General features: G+C 46.8%; 7 protein-coding genes across 7 annotated transcripts; 2 read left to right on the plus strand and 5 right to left on the minus strand.

Moving 5' to 3' along the window:
* Positions 1-287: 287 nt before the first annotated feature.
* Positions 288-677, minus strand: BDBG_07936 (uncharacterized protein; the record flags this gene model as incomplete). Its single annotated transcript, XM_002621672.1, has 1 exon — positions 288-677. One exon carries the CDS (start codon positions 675-677, stop codon positions 288-290), a length of 390 nt encoding a protein of 129 aa, XP_002621718.1.
* A 672-nt stretch (positions 678-1349) lies between these two features.
* On the plus strand, positions 1350-2028 carry BDBG_07937 (uncharacterized protein; the record flags this gene model as incomplete). The annotated part of the gene is made up of 2 exons (XM_031723320.1): positions 1350-1565; positions 1660-2028. The coding sequence occupies 2 exons, from the start codon at positions 1350-1352 to the stop codon at positions 2026-2028; spliced, it is 585 nt and encodes a 194-aa protein (XP_031580464.1).
* Positions 2029-3955: 1927 nt separating this feature from the next.
* On the minus strand, positions 3956-4663 carry BDBG_07938 (proline-rich antigen; the record flags this gene model as incomplete). The annotated part of the gene is made up of 3 exons (XM_002621674.1): positions 3956-4266; positions 4365-4503; positions 4583-4663. 3 exons carry the CDS (start codon positions 4661-4663, stop codon positions 3956-3958), a joined length of 531 nt encoding a protein of 176 aa, XP_002621720.1.
* A 1142-nt stretch (positions 4664-5805) lies between these two features.
* BDBG_07939 (uncharacterized protein) lies at positions 5806-6102 on the minus strand (the record flags this gene model as incomplete). Its single annotated transcript, XM_031723321.1, has 1 exon — positions 5806-6102. One exon carries the CDS (start codon positions 6100-6102, stop codon positions 5806-5808), a length of 297 nt encoding a protein of 98 aa, XP_031580465.1.
* Positions 6103-10399: 4297 nt separating this feature from the next.
* Positions 10400-12990, minus strand: BDBG_07941 (amidase). Its single transcript, XM_002621677.2, has 4 exons — positions 12199-12990; positions 11318-12114; positions 10863-11224; positions 10400-10737 (listed from the first exon to the last, which is right to left on the minus strand). The coding sequence occupies exons 1-4, from the start codon at positions 12469-12471 to the stop codon at positions 10493-10495; spliced, it is 1677 nt and encodes a 558-aa protein (XP_002621723.1). The 5' UTR covers positions 12472-12990; the 3' UTR covers positions 10400-10492.
* A 577-nt stretch (positions 12991-13567) lies between these two features.
* BDBG_07942 (uncharacterized protein) lies at positions 13568-15486 on the plus strand. The gene is made up of 2 exons (XM_002621678.2): positions 13568-13867; positions 13989-15486. Exons 1-2 carry the CDS (start codon positions 13683-13685, stop codon positions 15244-15246), a joined length of 1443 nt encoding a protein of 480 aa, XP_002621724.1. The 5' UTR covers positions 13568-13682; the 3' UTR covers positions 15247-15486.
* On the minus strand, positions 15200-17591 carry BDBG_07943 (UPF0553 protein c). Its single transcript, XM_002621679.2, has 4 exons — positions 16743-17591; positions 16482-16636; positions 16179-16410; positions 15200-16101 (listed from the first exon to the last, which is right to left on the minus strand). Exons 1-4 carry the CDS (start codon positions 17161-17163, stop codon positions 15614-15616), a joined length of 1296 nt encoding a protein of 431 aa, XP_002621725.1. The 5' UTR covers positions 17164-17591; the 3' UTR covers positions 15200-15613.
* Between the last annotated feature and the right edge of the window lie 233 nt (positions 17592-17824).

Raw genomic sequence — 17824 nt, forward strand, 5'->3', positions numbered from 1 at the left:
ATGCATGGATGGATGGATGGAAAAGATGTAGGATTGACTTCACTGAACATGAGACGAGATACAAAAAATTAATACGTACAAAATAAAATTTATACACACAAAACAACACATATTAGCGGCTGCATGGGGGAATAATAATGGTCAATTCTTCATCTTTGCCGTCCTTGTTATGCAAGTATACGCCAGAATTCACTGAGAGCATGATACCACTGGTCATATATACACGTCTGCATAAATGTCAATCCCATGAACACATGATTCTACCATTGGCAGAACAAGCTTCTCGTCTATCGTGATCCTCGTCCACTATTGGGTGGTTGATGTCGACCACTCTTCCACGCCATACAGAGGAGCGCGCACACACTGTCTAACCGCTGGTCTTCGCACTTCAATGCTTCCAACAAAATATAACAATCGCGGCGAGCCCTGGACCTGGAATCTGCAACTGAGGCTTGCTCATTCGCATTTTCCAAGCCTTCATGCCGAGCGCTTTTTGTTTGAATATCACACGCATCTCTCCAGTGCTGAGGCAGACGGTGGACAGATGCGCGGAGGGTTTCCTGGTGTAATCTCAAATCCTCAGTCGTCGTTTGAGATTGTCTATCCTCAACAGGAACCTTGTCTCCCAGCTTCAGTAAGTTGTCGCGGCTCCGCATTCCGACTGTGCAATTGGGCATCTTGACATTCCCTTCGGTTCTAACAGTTCATCATTACAATAACTAAATACTGACTACCTTTCCACAGATTCCTACTTGGGATGACATTCTCTATCAGAGTTCCCCATGACTGGCTGCCACGCCGGAAGTATTCATGGATGTTTTCATTCATCTGAGCTTTGACGTGCCCTCATTGCTGCGTGGTGCCTCCTCTGTCCATCTATCTAACTTAGTCTTTAGATTTGGCGCATAGAAGAAAGTCTTGCTATTAAGACTTTAACTATAGGTCCTATCAATCACGCCATCAATGTGCGATTCTTTGTGTCTGTCAGTGTGACCGGAACACATATGGGTTGAACAGCTGCAAACAGCCTAAGGACATTAAAAAAGCAGAGCTAAGGCCAAAACACACAGATTTTTTGGACCCTATGAGCTGGGCTTCAAGCAAAACCGCGGCACATCTTAACATCGCCCTATATGAGGCGGTTGTGTGACGAGAGGTCCGTGTGCTTTTTTGAGACTATCAAAATAAATCTTATATATAAAGGCCCGGTACTCCCTGGATAATCAGACTATCATCCCTCGACAGTTTTCAAATCATTCCACACAGTTTGCAGTACATTCATCTCTCCAGAGATCATCTCCTCAGGGTCTGTCTCGCTATCGCCTCCTTAGCTCTACCGATTCATCACCATGAAACCCTTCTTCGCCTTCCCAAGTTTCGTTCTTGCTCTCTTTCCGTCCTTCTCATCCGCGGGCCCTGATCAAAATTCGAACCTCGACCTCTTCCCCTTCAACCTCTGGGCCATTAGCCCTCGAGGCTTTACACCTGAAGTCCGCGGCACGCTTCAGATTGCGGGTGATGCTGTTGTCGTTGGGCCAGCAAAGGATGGCAAGGATTTTATAGCCGTAAGATGCCCCCTCCTCGCCCACCATGGTTCCTTCTATTACTACATGTGCGCAAAGCAGGTGATATTCTAACAAGAGAGGAGCAAACAAATAGTACATCCAGCCACTCCCGAACGGCGAGATGAGGATCAAGGGTGACGATGACGAGCGATTCTTCCTGGACCCGGTCAGCAATCATCCCATATCAGGTTATCAGACCCTCAAATTTGGCCGTTCGTCCACGGCGCAGAGCAGCGTCTCCCGTGACTTCTCTGCTACAAATGCCGGTTGCGGCCCACATTGTGGGGGGCCACAGGTCACACCTGGTATTAGCACAGGTGTCCAGGGGAATTGGTTTGCATGCCCTCTCGACGACGGCACCAATGGCAAGAGTGGATACTCGATTCATTGGGTTCCGGGAGATTCTTTTCCTGAGGGTCATAGCCTGATTTACTTGATGCGTGATACTCCTCCTCCACAATAGAATTGCGCCTTGGATGTTGTTTGTTTGTTTGTTTGTGGGCAACGGCCCTTGTTATAGCCTTTTTTTTTTCCTTGTTGAACGTCACTTTCTTTGTGAGACAAGACCATTTTTAAATTTCTCCTTGTTCTCTAACCCGTCGACTTTAGCTTTTTCTTTATATCAGTTTTCTCCTTTTCTTAACAACAACAATGTTGTACACATCGGGCACTATCGAATGGGACATAAGTACCATTATACATGTCTTATTTGTTGTTGTGTATCAATGCATATGGATGAGCATCTGTTCCGCCTGTTCGCCTATATCCACAATATGCAGCCATCCCATCGTATAGTTCAAAGGGCGTGGCTCCAACAATTACCCAGGGTAGAGTTATCCCTTGAGTTAATCTCGACTATGCCAGAAGGTACATGTAGAAAACATATCGGATGCGACAGTGGCCTGGCAAGCAGCTACCTATAATTTAGTGTCATTTCGGGTTGAGTGGATATGGAAAGGAGGTATGTTTGATAAAACTAGAAACGGAAATATGGACGACCAACTAGTGAATACAAAAGCTCGCCTTGGAAATGTCACCGGGGCGTTATGCTCGGTAAAAGATGTATACTTGTCATCGCAGCAACATACAACTTTGAAAGCCAACCTTTTTGGATCAGGCACCGGCTCGGACGTTGAACCTTAACTTTGGCCATCGGGCCGCAACGAAGCTTGGATGAAATCAATCTGCCAAGTTAGTTCATTGTTGTTACGCACTTAATAGTCATGCATGATTGTTTCAGTGTGTTAGAAAATTCAAAACTCAACTACAGTCTGTACATGTACAGACTGGCTGATGATGATAAAGCTATTATTAGCAATCTCTTAATAAAATATTTCCTAAATATTTCTCTTGGTCGCGTGGGGTAGTTACTTTAAGACATCCGCCACTCTAAAGGTTGTGAGTGTATCAAATTCAAATTCAAATTCAAAAAAGGAAAAAAGCAAAAAAGACTCCTGACACCGAAAGTATCAACTCTGAGCAAGTTGAAATCTTTTCCATGGCGGCGCCTTTTTGATCAGTTCAAGGGAATAATTAGGAGGATCCGCTGGTGGAACAAAATGACTCAAAGTCTGATAATTTCCTCTACAACAAACTATAGTGATGAAGAAGGATTGGATCTGCTCATATCAACTGCTACATATGGGTGGGTACAAAACCTCCAATCCCTATTCTACAGAACTGTTACATAGTATGATGATCATGATCATGATCATGAGAAGTAAATACCTACGTGACTTCAACCGTACTTTTGTGTGAATAATATGTATAAGTTACGCCATGTCTATTTCAAAATAGTTATTATATCTTTGTTTCTTACTCCCCTCGTGCACCTGCGCTATTGACACAGGATTGGCTCCGAGAGGGCAGTGGTAATAATAAGATATAAAAAAAGTAGACATGAAGGAGTGTAGAGAAATTACGACAAAGCCGCAACTGGATATCTGAGATTTGTCCACCGGACCGTTGGGAAGCGAAAGGGCATAGGAAACTTCATCTTAAGTTGCTTTGCGCCATGACGAACTTCATCCCCCTGAGCAGACGAAAAGAGAGAAGAGAGCGAACGGCGTATGAAATCCAGTATGCATTTTACCTGGATAAAACTGATGGCATATTAAGCAGAAAAAGGAGTTATGTTCCCAGAAAAAAAAACGTTTGATTGCGTAGGGCGATATACAACGAAATATCTTTATACATACTTGAAAACTGGCGGAGGGGGAGGATATTATAGTTCAAAATGTTACATATAAAAAAAGGAAACAAATAGTTAAAATTAACTGCGGCCCCATACAACGATGCTAGCAAAATCCGGCAAATAGAACAGAAATCCAAATGAACGTCCGTCCCTTTTAGTCATCGATAATGTGCCCCGGTATCACAGGTGGAATAATTTACAGGTAAGCAGCAACGGCAAGGATGGCGGCAGCAACGCCTCCAATGTTGGTGTTCAGGTTGGAGCCAGCACCTTCACCAGGTGGGACGCTGCCAGTGGGGGCGGGAATGGTGTAAGAACCAGTTCCGGAGGGAACGCCGGAGGGAGTCTGCTCTCCATCAGTTGGGGTGGGGGTGGGGGAGTCGGTAGGAGCATCGGTGGGAGCATCAGTGGGCTCAGCAGAGCTACCGGTGGGAGAACCACCAACTGGGGGAAGCTCGATGGGGACACCAGCAGCGGAGCACTGGGAGACAACGATGTTGGAGACGGCTAAAACGTAGAGGTTAGATATTTTTTTTAATTTTTTTATTACAGGCAGGACAACGCAAAACTAGGCTTCTGGATCAAGAAAAAAGAGAGTAACTTACAGCTTTGCGCGTCAGGCTCACAGGCAGCCTCAACGCAAGGGGTGATTTTGCCTGGGAGAGTGGGGACCTTGCAGTGGCATTCGAAGTCGGTCAAGCTGGAGCAACCATCGCCAGCGAGGGCTTCGACGAAGCAGTTCAGCTATTCATCCAGTCAGTTTCTCATGATCTGAGTTGAGAACGTTATGCTTGTTCATTCAGGATAGGATTTCAAAACATACCGCGCAGGGAGGGATATCAGGGAGCTGCGCATTGGCAAGGCTGGCCGCAACAAGGGCGATGAGAGCGTGGGAGAATTGCATCTTGAAAATGTATTAAAGGTCTATATAGACAAAAGCGAAGAACTTTTGTATTGTTGGGATATGCTATAAAACGACCGGATTGATTTTGAAGCAGAAAACGAGTGTTCGACGATGGGGAGGAAGGAGGGAGACGACGTGGCAGGTGAATCCGGGCCTGCCGCTTCTTATAAGCAAAACGGGGTCCAGAGCCACGAAGGCGAGTATCCAGGGGAACCTCAACTTGTCCCCAAGACACTGGGGGCATGATTTGCCTGTGGGTTTTGCCCAATCAGGAAAACCGTCTCCACAACCCCCAGGTTCATTCCGCCCAAATGTCTCCAGATGGGCTAGTTCACATGCAACGGGAGCTCGGTTATGTTGCCAACACGGCCAAAATACCAAACAGCGACGGTCATGCTAGGCACTATTAGCCCACAAGGGTGGACGGCTGAGGGGGTAGAAGACCCACAGCTAATTATAATAAAAACTGGGAAAGCGGCATGGTAGGATTCTCGACGCATCGTCAGAGAGAGCTTGACTGGAGAGGGAGCTAGCAGTGGCGAATCATTTGACGCCAGCCAGAGGTTGAGGGAACATATGAAAAGGTGTGCCCAAATGCCAAATGCCGGGGCGATATTTCCTTAAAACTTGTATTCCGTACGGAGTATATCCATACGCAACTGATTTAACATGCGTATCCCCCAATTTTTGGATATAGGAAGGTCCTATATTTTCAGGGCTGAACAGAAACAATTCCGTTTGTTCCTCTTCAAACAGCTCTGCGAGAGATAAATAATGCATTCTTGTGGTAAGTTGTAACATGTTATGTATGGCAAAGCTTTATCGGTCCAGGGCCAGCTGCCACTACAATAGCCCGGACCCGTATTCTTGCATCTGCTGTCGTAATGCTTTCCCAGTTGCGGGGTTTGACAGCAAGATAGCCTGAGATAGGAATCTGACCAGTGGCGAACTGGGCCAATAAGAAAGGAGACCCGTTAGCTCAGTGTACGAAGCCCCCCATTCCATTCAGTTGTCAAGGTCGGTCCAGCCACCCGTCGCATGTACTGGGAAAAACAAAAAACAAAAATAAAATAAAATAAAAAATAAAAATAAGCACAAGTGCCAGGACACAGAACAAAACAGAGAACAATATTGACGACTTTTCACCCAAAGTCATTTCCCTTGACGAGGCCACTCCCAACCCTTTTGTTTTGACGGTCGCATCTGCTCACATTTATTATTTTCACAAGGCTCTTCTTCCTGGGTCGAATCTTCGAGAAGAATTCATGCAGGGCAAAAATGAGCCAGGTTTTCAAGCTGAAAACGTGGCAATGTCGCTCAGCCATCCCGTGAAAAGAACGGGAATAATACAGCTTCATGTGCCATCTCGCTTGGTCGCTCTCCTGCAACTGAAGGTACAATGTCCAAGCTGCGACGGCCCTCCTGCCTCTGGCGGCCATCCATTATTATTCCTCGAGGCGCTGTTGCCCGGAGGTTGCATAAAGTGAGCAGTCGCCTCCGAAGCTAGCACGCTTTGGCCAAACGATCAACGGGACGTAGTGTAGCCTGTCTTATGCACGGAATAGTCCTTTGTGAATTGGGGGAGGGATCTTGAAGAACTTGGCGAATCAGACTGCTGTGCCCCATCGTTCAAAAGCCAATCAGTGATTGTTAGCGGATACCACCTTGCGCCTGCGGAAGAAATTGGAACCCAAACCCCTGGTGAATTGGCGCTGAAAACGCTTCGAGCCTCCCCTATTTATTTATCTTTATTTCTCCCCCCTTGTTATGAAAGAAGAATGAGCTCTCCATAAAAAGAATCTTCATCTTTTCTTGGTCCTCAAGAGGTGCGGGGAGGAAACGGTGCGAGTGGGAAAGTCTTTTCTGTTCTTTTTTTTTTAAGCCGACTTCCAGCCATCCAAATAATCTCCGTGTTCTGGAAAGCGCCACGAGAATTGCTTCTGTCTGCCCAGTCATCAAACGTCCGGGTATTCTGCATTTTGGGCGCGTGAATTTGGCGGGCTCGGTATAAGTGTATATGTGTTGCTCTGGGCTGATCAAGTTGCCATATCACTCACTGCTGCTGCTGGGTTTAGAACTGCCGGACAATTTTCACATGAAGAGATGATTATCATATTCTGTATTTAGGCACTTTTGACCATGATTCGGGAAAACATCGAGAAAAAAAAGGTACATACATCATTACAACAAGCCAAGATCAGCAAAATCCAAGATCCGTTTGTGATCGACAAGGCCATCATTTGAAGCCATCCACGCAAGCACACGGCGGCGGCTTGAACGAACATATTTGGCGCCTTGGCGGATTCTTTTTCTCTGGAGTGACATCAGGATCGCGAGGGTCTGTCTGGCATGTGTCACCCTCGTTTTCGTTTTTGCGATGACGTGCAGCATGTCTTAAACCTGTTCTCAAGTGTCATTGTTGAACAGAGAACTTCGCCCCCGCCCTGTTGTTTGTTCGCAGCGGGATCCGCGAACATGGGCAGATGAAGATGTTGACATCGGGCGATATGGGTTGGGTTGCCAACTTTAGCACTCCCTCTAAAATACACCCACACTACACTACACACACTCATATTACTAATCCAGTCTGAGTCTGACTGTCCCCACCCCCTTTCCAAATTCCAACACTCAGTTTCTTAGTGTAGAGATGTATATTAGAGGGTCAAAAACTGGAATTAGTATTAGAAAGAGCTAGAATGAGCTAGAGTCTCTAAGAAATAAAAGAAAATTCAACATATGAAGTCTCCTTGAACAGATGTAAGGATGAATGTGTGTGGCAGGTGTCTAGTGGATGTAGTTTTAATGGGGGTGTGAATTGGGCTGTTTTTCCGGCCCGAGTTGGGACCAGCGTAACCCGGCAGATACTTGTTCTCGTCCTGCTTGATGTCATCAATAATCACCATCATCATTAAATATTCCCGAGAAACGCCGCCAAACGCGTCAGGCACAAGGATCTTCAATATTAAATGTCACAGAAAGCCTGCTTCCATTCCACGCTAGGCTAAAGTGCGTTGCAGAACAGCACGGTCAACAGTTCGAAAACCCAGGTCCAGCTTTACGTTACCTCCTTGGACTGGGGAGTTTCCACGGGTAATCAATCGGGAGAAGGCACCTCGTCGACATAAGCGCGATTTTGATCCCGAAGTTGAAAATTCGATCTAACCTCTACATCTTCTAAACTCTGGAGGGCTAGATTGGAATATCAGCTTGGATCATATTGATCATTATTTTCCTCCACTCTTGAGATATTTCATTGCTCCTCCGTGAAATATGAGTTATAGCAGATCTTCTAGATTGAAGATATTTCAATTATTTTACAGCTCTATTGCTGCTGTATACGTACATGTATGTACTGTACATACAAACTCTGTTTTACATTTCTGAGCGAGAAGAGAAAAAAGAGAAAGGCAATCAAAAACTTAGAAGAAGGACCATCAACGGTAGTGAGTGAACCGTCAGCCAGAAATTGGCTCAAAGTCCTTGAAATTCCACCGAGGCAGAGCACGCGGGCAAGTGCTCTTCTTCCCAATCACAACCATCATGTCGTCTTCGATAATATGAGCTCCAGAAATCAGATTGCGCTCAGCTAGTTACCCCTGATAAGCTAAGACCTCCGCCCTATCCGCGTCAGATTTTAATTATCTTGTGATCTCACAGGAAACTGGACAACTTCCTGACAAAGGTTGTATGTACTCTGTGTACATGGCTAAGACCTCCCGGGGTGCTCATAACTATCAATCGATATCTGAAACATCATCTCTTGCCCCTGGAAAATTGAGATCAACTCTGTTTCTCGACAACATGTGGATGTGGATCTGGGGAAACAGGGATAACCCCTTTCCGCGCCGGCTTCAATTCCGTTGGTTTTCACTGTGGGGATGCAATACATATGTGGAGGAGTGTATGTATTTTTAAATCAGCAAGAAGCAGATGTTCGGGGGTGTTCTCATTTGAAATGTACATGAATATCAATCCTGCGACTCGCAAGCATCCCGCCGGAGAATCCGCTGCTCCTGGGGGCTATACAAACGTAACCAGATGCCTTGATGCTATCTATTATGGCGAGGTTGTATTTTCAGAACACATGCTCCTGCGTTCTTCATCCTATCGTCACTTGATCACGGCCTGCGTAAGCACCTTTCAGTCCAGCTTCTCAAAAAAAAAAAGTGCATATCAAGCTAGAGAGCTGCGGGCATTAGAATGTGAAAAACTCAGGGTTTGTTATAAATAGATACAACACACATACATATGTAGCATGTGAGAAAAAGACGCCATATTTCCGACCAGCCAAAATCCCGTTTCACATCAGACCCCTAAAGAAAACAGTAGGCTTCAAAGAAGAAAAAAGCGCAGGAAGCATCAAACAAAACCGAAGGGAAACGCCGGAACGGAGCAGAATTTATCAAAAAATAAAAAGAAAAAAAAAGAGCAAGAGAAAACCCTCCCCGCTGTAAGATCTAGCAGCAATCATCCAGCCACAGCGATATCATTATCACGACATCAATTCGTCAATATATGCCTTCTCATTCGCAATTCCCTTCGCTTCATCCTTTAGCAGCACGGCAAGAACCTCAATCGGTGGATTCAGGTTGAGCATATGCGCCCGCCTCCAGCGCTTTAGTCGTGCGATGCCGATACATGGCTAGTTTAATTCATCGTTAGTCGAGTTTCAATCAAGTCCAAACGTTTGACAATCTATTTCGGGGTGGTTTTGTGTATGATTATTATATCACGTACCCCGTATTGATTCGACAGGTCGAAGTGTCGTAGGATCTTCTCGTGCATCGTCAGGTGCTCTTGGTGGACTATGGTAGCACAGCAAAGCAAATTAGTTCCAACATGCATCCTTCGAGAAGGTATCCCAGCTAGGTAGATCTAGCACGCAAAAAAGAGGGAGTAAAGCCCAAAGAAGTTCCATGTCAGGTATATATATATATATATAAAAGGGCAAACTCACCCCTAGGCGCAAGCCTCCCCGCCTCCTCGTTCTCCCAATACCTTTTTATATCGCCCTCCGTCAACGCCTCCGCCCTGCTATCCTCCTCAGACTTGGGCAACCGCAATTCAACCCTCGTCTGCTCGCTGATGATATTCTCGCTCCGCAACGATGACGCGACAGGCTTCTGCTCCGGCTCGATCTCAGCGGGATGTTGAACTGTTTCTGTTGCAGTTGGTGATGTGGGTTTAAGTGCGGATTCAGGTGAGGGTATGGATGCAGGTGACGCTGAGCCCGAGGCGCTCCGCTGGCGGAGCTCTGTGACTGGGGCCGGGGCTGGAGATGGAACTGAAACTGGGGAGCTGACATCTGAGGTTTGCTTGCCCTTTGTGCCGGCGAGTGTTGTCGTTGTGGGTTTGGAGACTTTGTGTTGGGTGCCGAAGGAGAGGGTGGACTGGTGTGAGTTGCCGGAGCGGCGGCGGGTAGTTGGTGCCATTGTATCTTTTATATGTAGTCTCTCTCTCTCTCTCTATATATATATATATATATACGGATGGAGTGCTTCGATAGTAATAGGTGAAAATGAGGCACTATGGAAAATAAAGATCGTTGAATTGTGTTGGGTCACTTGGGTGTCAGATTTGGCGGTTGATGCTGGCTTCAGCCTAGCGGGCTCGTATTCATGACGTTTGGTTGCCCGCGCAACCAGCAGCTAAACTTTCGCTTTGGGGAGAGAGCGCGTGAAGTGGCTGCGATGGGAATGGATAATAATAATTGACAAAAGTAGCACGATGACGACATGTTGTTGGGTGAAAATCCCGAAAATCATGTTCTTATTACTTTGTAGATAATCTGATCATGCATCTTTGCTCTAACTATAGGAAATGTGCAGCTTAATTATATTGTGCCACTTCATACTTCAGGACATCCGCCACAACTTCAACCATCTCAACCACTTTTTCCTCCTCCAGTCTCTTCCCGACCAGTTGCAGCGAAACAGGTCCTCCATGGTAGAATTCAGGAACGTAATCCTTCTGTATCATTTCATCCTTTGGATTCAGCGGCACCCACCCGTCACCGCGGGGGATATCGATCGACTTGTCTGCATAAGTCACCGGGAACGTGCAAGCGGAATAATCTACTCGCATGCTATATTAGCAGCTCTCCTAATAACAGTATCCCTTTTTTTTCTTTTCTTTTTCTTTTTTTTTTTTTTTTTTTTTTTTTTTTTAAGGAGCAAAAGCCCCATGCTCCTTAACTTACCCAGCAAATTCGCGAACGCAGTAAATCCGACATAATCCACTGTCTCTCCCTGGCCTAGGCGGGGCGCACCCGTGGGCGCAACAGGGGCGATAATGGCGTCCATGGGCCCGTCAGTATCTGTCTTCGTTGCCATCCACCGCTCGAGGTAAGCAGCTTGGAGCTGGTTTCGTTTCACGATCATTTGCCGCAGTTTCGCCGGATCGAACTTGCTGGTCCTGTTCTTGCACGCGCTGAAAGCTCTCTCCATGGAACCAAATAAGGGTTCCTTGTATTCCTCCAATACCGGGATGATAGCGTCAGACCCCAATTCGTCAAAGGATTCGTTGAGCAGATCGACGATCTCCTTGTGGTCAATTGGTTCCCTAAGGCCGAGTGGTTAGCCTCTCTGTCTCTCTGTCTCTCTTTCTCTCCAGTAGTATCCTAGGTATGTATTTGTATTTTGTCAAGTAACTCACCAGGTAATCACATCATGTCCAGCAGCCTTTAAGGCATTGGCAACGGTCTTCAAAGCGCGCTCTACTGGCGGATGGCAGGTGATTGTCCCGTCGCTAGGTCCCAGAATGCCAAATCGCAGTTTGCGCCCTTTTGGCTGAATAACGTCCCTTCTCCATGGCATGGGTATGATCTTGGGGTCCAAGTTCCAGGGCGCAGCGGTCTTAGATAGAACGGATTCACAAAACAGCTTGACAGCGCCGATAGAAGGGCACATCGGCCCACAAATGGCATATATGAAGTCCTGGCCAGCTATACTGGGCTTCCCTCCTGCAGTTGAGAAGCGCCCAAATGATGGCTTCAGGCCGTACAGCTGGCAGAAGGCGCTTGGGATGCGGATGCTACCCGCAATATCCGTTCCAATACCCAGAGGTGATGCTTTCATGGCAACAAGAGCTCCCTCACCGCCACTGGATCCCCCCGGAGTAAGCTCCTTGTGGACTGGGTTTCTGGTCTCGCCCCAGATCCGATTTGTAGTTTCTGCCATCATCATTGCTGTAGGGATGTTGGTTTTCACATAAAGGACTGCACCTAGGTTTCTGAGCATGGATACGAGGACGGCGTCCTTCTCGGTGGGAGCGTTGGCATGCACCGCCATACCGATTGATGAAGGATGAGGGGGGGTTATAAAACTGTCCTTTAGAGACACCGGTAATCCGTGCAGTGGGCCGATGACGGATCCAGTCCGTTCTATGTATTCATCGAGATACCTGGCCCTCTCAAGGCCTTCATTGAACAGGACTTCAGTAACGCAGTTTGTCTAATGGTTAGGCTATTAGTGTATTTGTTTTTTGCAAGACACACAAAGGTAAAGCCTGTAGCTGGAATGATTTAGCATGCATACAAGCTTTTGGGCAATCACAGTCGCCTTGCAGAAAGCCTTTGTTACGTCGACTGAGGTCAGCTTTCTATCCCTTATTTTTTGAAGCAGCGTCTCGGAGTCGGTATCGATGATATCTAATTCCTCTGGCGATAGGAGCCCCGAGGTCTTTGGGTACGATCTCAGGTCCTGGGGAAGCGTCTCCTCCACAATATCAGGGATCGGGAAGAAAGCAGCGAGCAGGTCATCTCGCCGCTTCCGCGCGATCACGGAGATTTCTTTGTATGTTTGGGCCATTTCTTTATTTTTTTCAAACAGGGTTCAATACTTTGGTAGTAACTATGTAGTTAACTTTGGGATCTATAAAAGTTGGCCTATCAAGCGGGAAAACTAGGGCCTTTATATGTAAACACTGGCGAGGAGGGGCATGGAGTGGTGATTGGATTAGCTGGTGGGACAGGGCGCGGAGAGCAGAGCGTATGTAATATTAAATGATAATAGCGTATATAATCGCAAGGCATGCGCGGATGACCAACGGCAGAGCGTAGCTTCAGCAGCGCCACTCTTGGGAGTCCAGATGAGCATTGTAGGAATGGGGTATGAGCAGGAATTCCAAGCGTGTATCCAAAACCCAAAAAAGCCGAAGCCGGGTAACCGCAGTATACAAGCAACATTTGCGGGGGAAAAGGACAATCTGGGGATCAGTTCCAGTCTCCCAGTGCCGCATCAAAGTTCCGACTCGGCCCCATGACAGGGTCCGATCTTTGTTTCTTTTATTTTGATTCATTCGACCCTGAGCCGAGCCTGACGTAGCGCCAGTGCAGTAGGGAAGCTTATCCCGAGCCGGATCAGAAACGCGGGAGAGCAAAAGGTTAACTTGATGCCGTGTATGTATGTACAGTACATCACCGATGTACGGATAGCCACTGCGCTCTGGGAAATATGGTCCTTTTAACTCGTCTAACATCATGTCGAATGTTACTGGCTATCTGCTAGTTAGTTATCAAACGGCATTTCATATTTCTGTCGAACAAGTCAAGAAGTACTCTGTAATTAATACATAAATAGACTACGAAGAAAAAAGGGTGTATATAGATGGTGTTAGCCTTTCAATTGGCCAAGATTAGAAATCCATATATATTCACGGACTATTTTCTGATTGAATGAATAATATATAAGAGGAATGCTTGAGGAATTCAGACAATAATAATATAACTACTCCGTAGTTTCAAGATGGATGCGGATCGCTGTTTTCTTTATCTTATCTATCAATCTATGTATGTAATGTAATGTAATGTAACTTTACAGAGTAAGTTACTCCGTATTTACCGCCCGACTGGCCGGAAAAAGCAATTGCAATTGCATTACGCAGTATGTAACTACAGCTTCAAACAATCATCATCACCCAAAACACCAAACAAGCCCTCTGGACACCGGGATAACGCTCATGAAAGCATGAAATCTTAAATCCCATACATGCTTATTCACAGTCCCGCTCGCCCGCAGCCATGAGCAACAAATCCCTTGAGCAAGCTCTAACAAGCCTCCTCCCCACCCATGCCGAAGCTCTCCCGCCAGAGCTCGTCAAACATGCCTCAAGTCTCCTCGCTCAGTCGCGCACCTATGGCAGTAGCTTGAAACCAGAAGAAGAAATCGCTAGGTCCTACGTCTGCGCAGAAATTGCTTGCAAGCGGTGGGTTGGATCCCTCCCCCTTCCTATCCAGACGAGAAAGCCCCGAAACAAAATCCCATCCATCACTAGCTAATCAAGCGCGATTATGTACATCCATGTACATGTGAATATCTATGTGTAGATTAAGGAAACCTCTCAAACTGCCGCCTCTCTTGGGCAGGCCGCCATGTCCACCCCGCGTATACAAGAAGATATATACATATCTCGAGCAGGCCCTACTGAAATCATCCACGACGGGTTCGAGTCGAGGAGACTTCCGCACCGCGGCCGCAAGCCCTAATACCTCCGCACCAAATACACCAAGAAAACCCACAGGCGCATCCATGTCTCTGCGAACACCGTCAAAGAATAATTCCCCAGCCATTTCGACGACGGCAAATGGCTCCCCACTTAAGCGCCCTCTTCCTACAACACCATCGCGGAAGGTAACGAATAATAGTCGGTCGAAGGTATCGCTGCACGGACGGGGGACCAATGGGATTTCTAGCAAGAGTGCAATGAAAGATGCTCCGTCGTGGACAATGCCGCTTATTCGACGGGTATGTAAAGCATTGGCTACGCCTACAGCTACCTCAACGCCCCTCTCGCGCCCTGCAGTCTCGACCTCCTTACCGCCACATATCTTTGCTGGGCTCTCGTCGATTCTCTCTTACATCTCTGAAATGGCGAAGCCGGGGGATCGGAAACATACACAATTCCTCTCCCCTCTTATCACAGCGGGGACGAAAACGACTACGAAGGGGCATGGGCCTGAGGCTCAGGATGAGAAGACTTACATAGATAGAATCACCACGTTGATCGTGGCTGTGTATTTCGTTGTGCTTGCTCGTCGGCGGCGGCCCGTTGCGGCAAAGTCGTCATCCGCATCCTCGCCGTCCTCCTCAACTTCACCTCCAGCCGAGAGCTTGGACGTGGATACGTATGTGGAAATGGCTACTGCAGCGCTAGCGAGCGTTGGCTTGGAAGGGCAAACATACGTAAAGGACGTGGATGTCTGGCTCTCCATCATCATGACGCAGAAATGGACTGTGGGAACGGAGTGGTTTGACAATATACCTGGACCTGCGAAGAGGGTTAGTGACGATGTAAATGGAGATCTGGAAGCGGAATTGGCAGAAGGAGCAGGCGACCAAGACGACGACGATGACGACGATGACATTGTTAGCCCGCAAAAGAGGAGAGTGATCCGGCGAGAAAATCAGCGGCGAAGCGAAAATGGTGGTGCGACGGCAAAGGGCGGTTTGCAGCCTGGCCTGGGCACCATGATGCAGGATCGTCTCAATTGGTTGAGCGAGGATAAGAAGGAGGAGTATTTAGAGTGGAAGGAGGGGGTTATGGAAAAGATACGTGCTATTGAAAATGGGATGATTTCTGCATAAGAAGAAGCGATCTTCGTTAGTTTGTGGGAGCTAGTGTGCTTTTATAAATATGATGTATGATAGATGGAATTGATACCCCTTCTTGACTTTCTTAGACGTGTAGAATGTTCAGAACAAAAATTACATACTTATACTACATTGAACAAGAGTTGGTAACCAACCATATAACGCCGTCTTTGATCCAATTGCCATGTCTAGATAAAAGGTTTTATCTACATGATTGCGTCAAGACAAATCCGGCCATCTAAACCCCGACATCATAAGAAACGCTAATAGACTCGGAAATTAAAATAAAAAGTAAAACTGAAACGATTTCCACGCAGAAGAAGATACCAAGGCTTGTTTCCGCGCGACAGCAACAAGGAAATCAGTACCAGATACTCCTCGTCCGATGATGCGGGATAGTCTCCTTCCCTTCCCCTTCCATCTCCTTAATTGTATCATACAGGAGAAAATCAATCAAGACCGCATTCACACCCAATGGATACGCCTCATCCTCTTCTTCCTCGTCATCCTCGCCATCGCCCTTCTCCACCAGCTGCTTCTTCTCATCATCCCCCACATCCTCCTCCCCTCCAGCACCTCTCACAGAAACAGATCCAGACGCCACCGCTGACCCGGACGCCGTGATTGCTTGCGGCGTCAGTTCCGCGTATGTACCCGGCCGTGCCATTTTGGCATGCTGCTTCTCGATCTCTCGGCGGATCAGCTCTATGCACCAGATGCTTGTACCGCGCAGCTCGGTTTCCCACTTGTGTCCGCTCGGTAACACTTTGCGTTGGCGGATGTGCGTTTCTAGTGGAGGGGAGTAGAGTAGACAGCCGAGGGTATGTAGCATTTGGGGGATGCGGTAGTCTATAGCAATACCGTTAGAAACCGTCTAGAATGAAGAAAGGAAAATATATCAAGAAGAAGATATAAAACAAACGTACCTGCGAACATGGTGAGTTTATCTATGTCGTGGAATTTGCCGTAGGATTTGCCGCGGAAGCAGGCCCAGAGGTCTGCGACGAGGATCTGTGCGCGCTTGTAGAAGCGTACTTCCCTCCCCTCGAACCGCATCTTGTCGCTGAAACATGGGAAGTTATCTGCGAGCAGGTTCACGAGGACTGCAGCAGAGCCGTTAGCTTCTTCAATGCAGGTTGTGAAGCTGCAGCGGTATTTCTAGAACACGAAATTAGTTTATTATTCCAACGTCAGTATTCGCTTATATATATATACAGATGAATACTCACATCATAAAGAATCTTCCCAGCATCACGGAGACAATCGACACGTTCTTTGAACATGGGGATTTCCTCATCCGTCGCGGATCGGAAGACATGGCGCAAAACTTCGTCTGTGCATTCGTCTTCGTTCTGCCAGAAATCAGAGCTCGTGATTGGGATCTCTGATAATCTCAGCTTCATGTCTCGAAGAAATATATTACTACCTTCATTTCCTACAGCAGAAAAAAAAAAAAAAAAGAAAAAAGAAAAGAAAAGAAATTGTCATACCTTCATCAAGCGCCCTCTGCAACGCAGCCACTAGGCTCCAATACCCCTTCCACCTCTTCCCTCGATACTCTATAGCAAACTGCTTCGACTCATCCGTCTCATCCGACCAGAAGCTAAAATTCAGCAAATCCATCGTGAATATGAAATCGACTGTGCTTTCATCCTTGGTCTGCGGGTGCAGTTCATGCTCTGCCCACTTCTTCGTCGAATACCGCTTCTTCTGCATCAGCTGCCAGATGGTCTCCGCTGCGGCTTTAGTCCTGAAGGGGTCCAGTGCCACGTCGATAGAGTTGTCGAAGACATGTTGGGCGCTGGCAAGCACTTTTGTGTCTAAGGCAGGCCCTGATTTGGCTGCGCGGCCGATTCCAAGGGACTGGCGGAGCAATTCCAGCAGCTCGGGGTCTGCTTCATCGTCTGACATGTTTTCCTTCTTGGATATTGAGATCCAGGCGGTTTGTTTTATGCCTATTACGCCAGCTCTTCTAGTGGACTCAGGTAACAAGAAAGAAGTCGGAAACCGAAAACAAAAAAAGCGAAAATAGAAAATTCAGCCTATATACGCTTTTGATATCATATCATCGCGGATGCTGTATGATAACCACAGTGCTTTTTGTATGTAGTGGTCTTAAATCTGTCGGGAAGAGGCAGGGATAGACCGCTGTTTCAAAAGAGGGGCAGGCCAGTTCTTGACTGAATTACTGCTTGCACGGAAGAGGAAAATTGGAGGTTTACCAAGAAAAAATATATTAGAACAAATACAGACAAGTGAATTTGATAGTGAAACCCTTCTATCAATTCAATATCAAATTGAGAATTTAGAAATATCATGAACCTGATTAGCAACTGGCCGAAAAAGAAAAAAGGGTGCTCTGATGTCGAAACTTACGTAATGAGGGTAAAATACACCCGCCATGTCGTAGACTCGCGAATGTGGGTCAAAATAAAGTTCGCTTTCTATGGATCCCGTACGAACTTTAATTTTCTGTTTTTGAGCCGCAAATCATTCTATGAAGAGCTACAGGGAATTATGGATATTGTTGAAGTGCGCGAATCAGAAACCCCGTGGCTGATTACCTGCTTCT

This window comes from Blastomyces gilchristii (assembly GCF_000003855.2).
Source record: "Blastomyces gilchristii SLH14081 genomic scaffold supercont1.21, whole genome shotgun sequence".
Taxonomy (NCBI): Eukaryota; Fungi; Ascomycota; class Eurotiomycetes; order Onygenales; family Ajellomycetaceae; genus Blastomyces; species Blastomyces gilchristii.

Excerpts from the sequence above, each read along its gene's own strand:
- BDBG_07941 (XM_002621677.2), bottom strand. The coding sequence starts at position 12,471 with ATGGCCCAAACATACAAAGAAATCTCCGTGATCGCGCGGAAGCGGCGA. Across the intron at positions 11,225-11,317 it reads GGACATGATGTGATTACCTG|GGAACCAATTGACCACAAGG; the intron begins GTGAGTTACTTG and ends ACTCGGCCTTAG. Across the intron at positions 10,738-10,862 it reads TGCGTTCGCGAATTTGCTGG|ATTATTCCGCTTGCACGTTC; the intron begins GTAAGTTAAGGA and ends GCATGCGAGTAG.
- BDBG_07942 (XM_002621678.2), top strand. The coding sequence starts at position 13,683 with ATGAGCAACAAATCCCTTGAGCAAGCTCTAACAAGCCTCCTCCCCACC. Across the intron at positions 13,868-13,988 it reads GCAGAAATTGCTTGCAAGCG|ATTAAGGAAACCTCTCAAAC; the intron begins GTGGGTTGGATC and ends ATCTATGTGTAG.
- BDBG_07943 (XM_002621679.2), bottom strand. The coding sequence starts at position 17,163 with ATGTCAGACGATGAAGCAGACCCCGAGCTGCTGGAATTGCTCCGCCAG. Across the intron at positions 16,637-16,742 it reads GCAGAGGGCGCTTGATGAAG|AGATCCCAATCACGAGCTCT; the intron begins GTATGACAATTT and ends TGAGATTATCAG. Across the intron at positions 16,411-16,481 it reads CTGGGAAGATTCTTTATGAT|AAATACCGCTGCAGCTTCAC; the intron begins GTGAGTATTCAT and ends TTCGTGTTCTAG.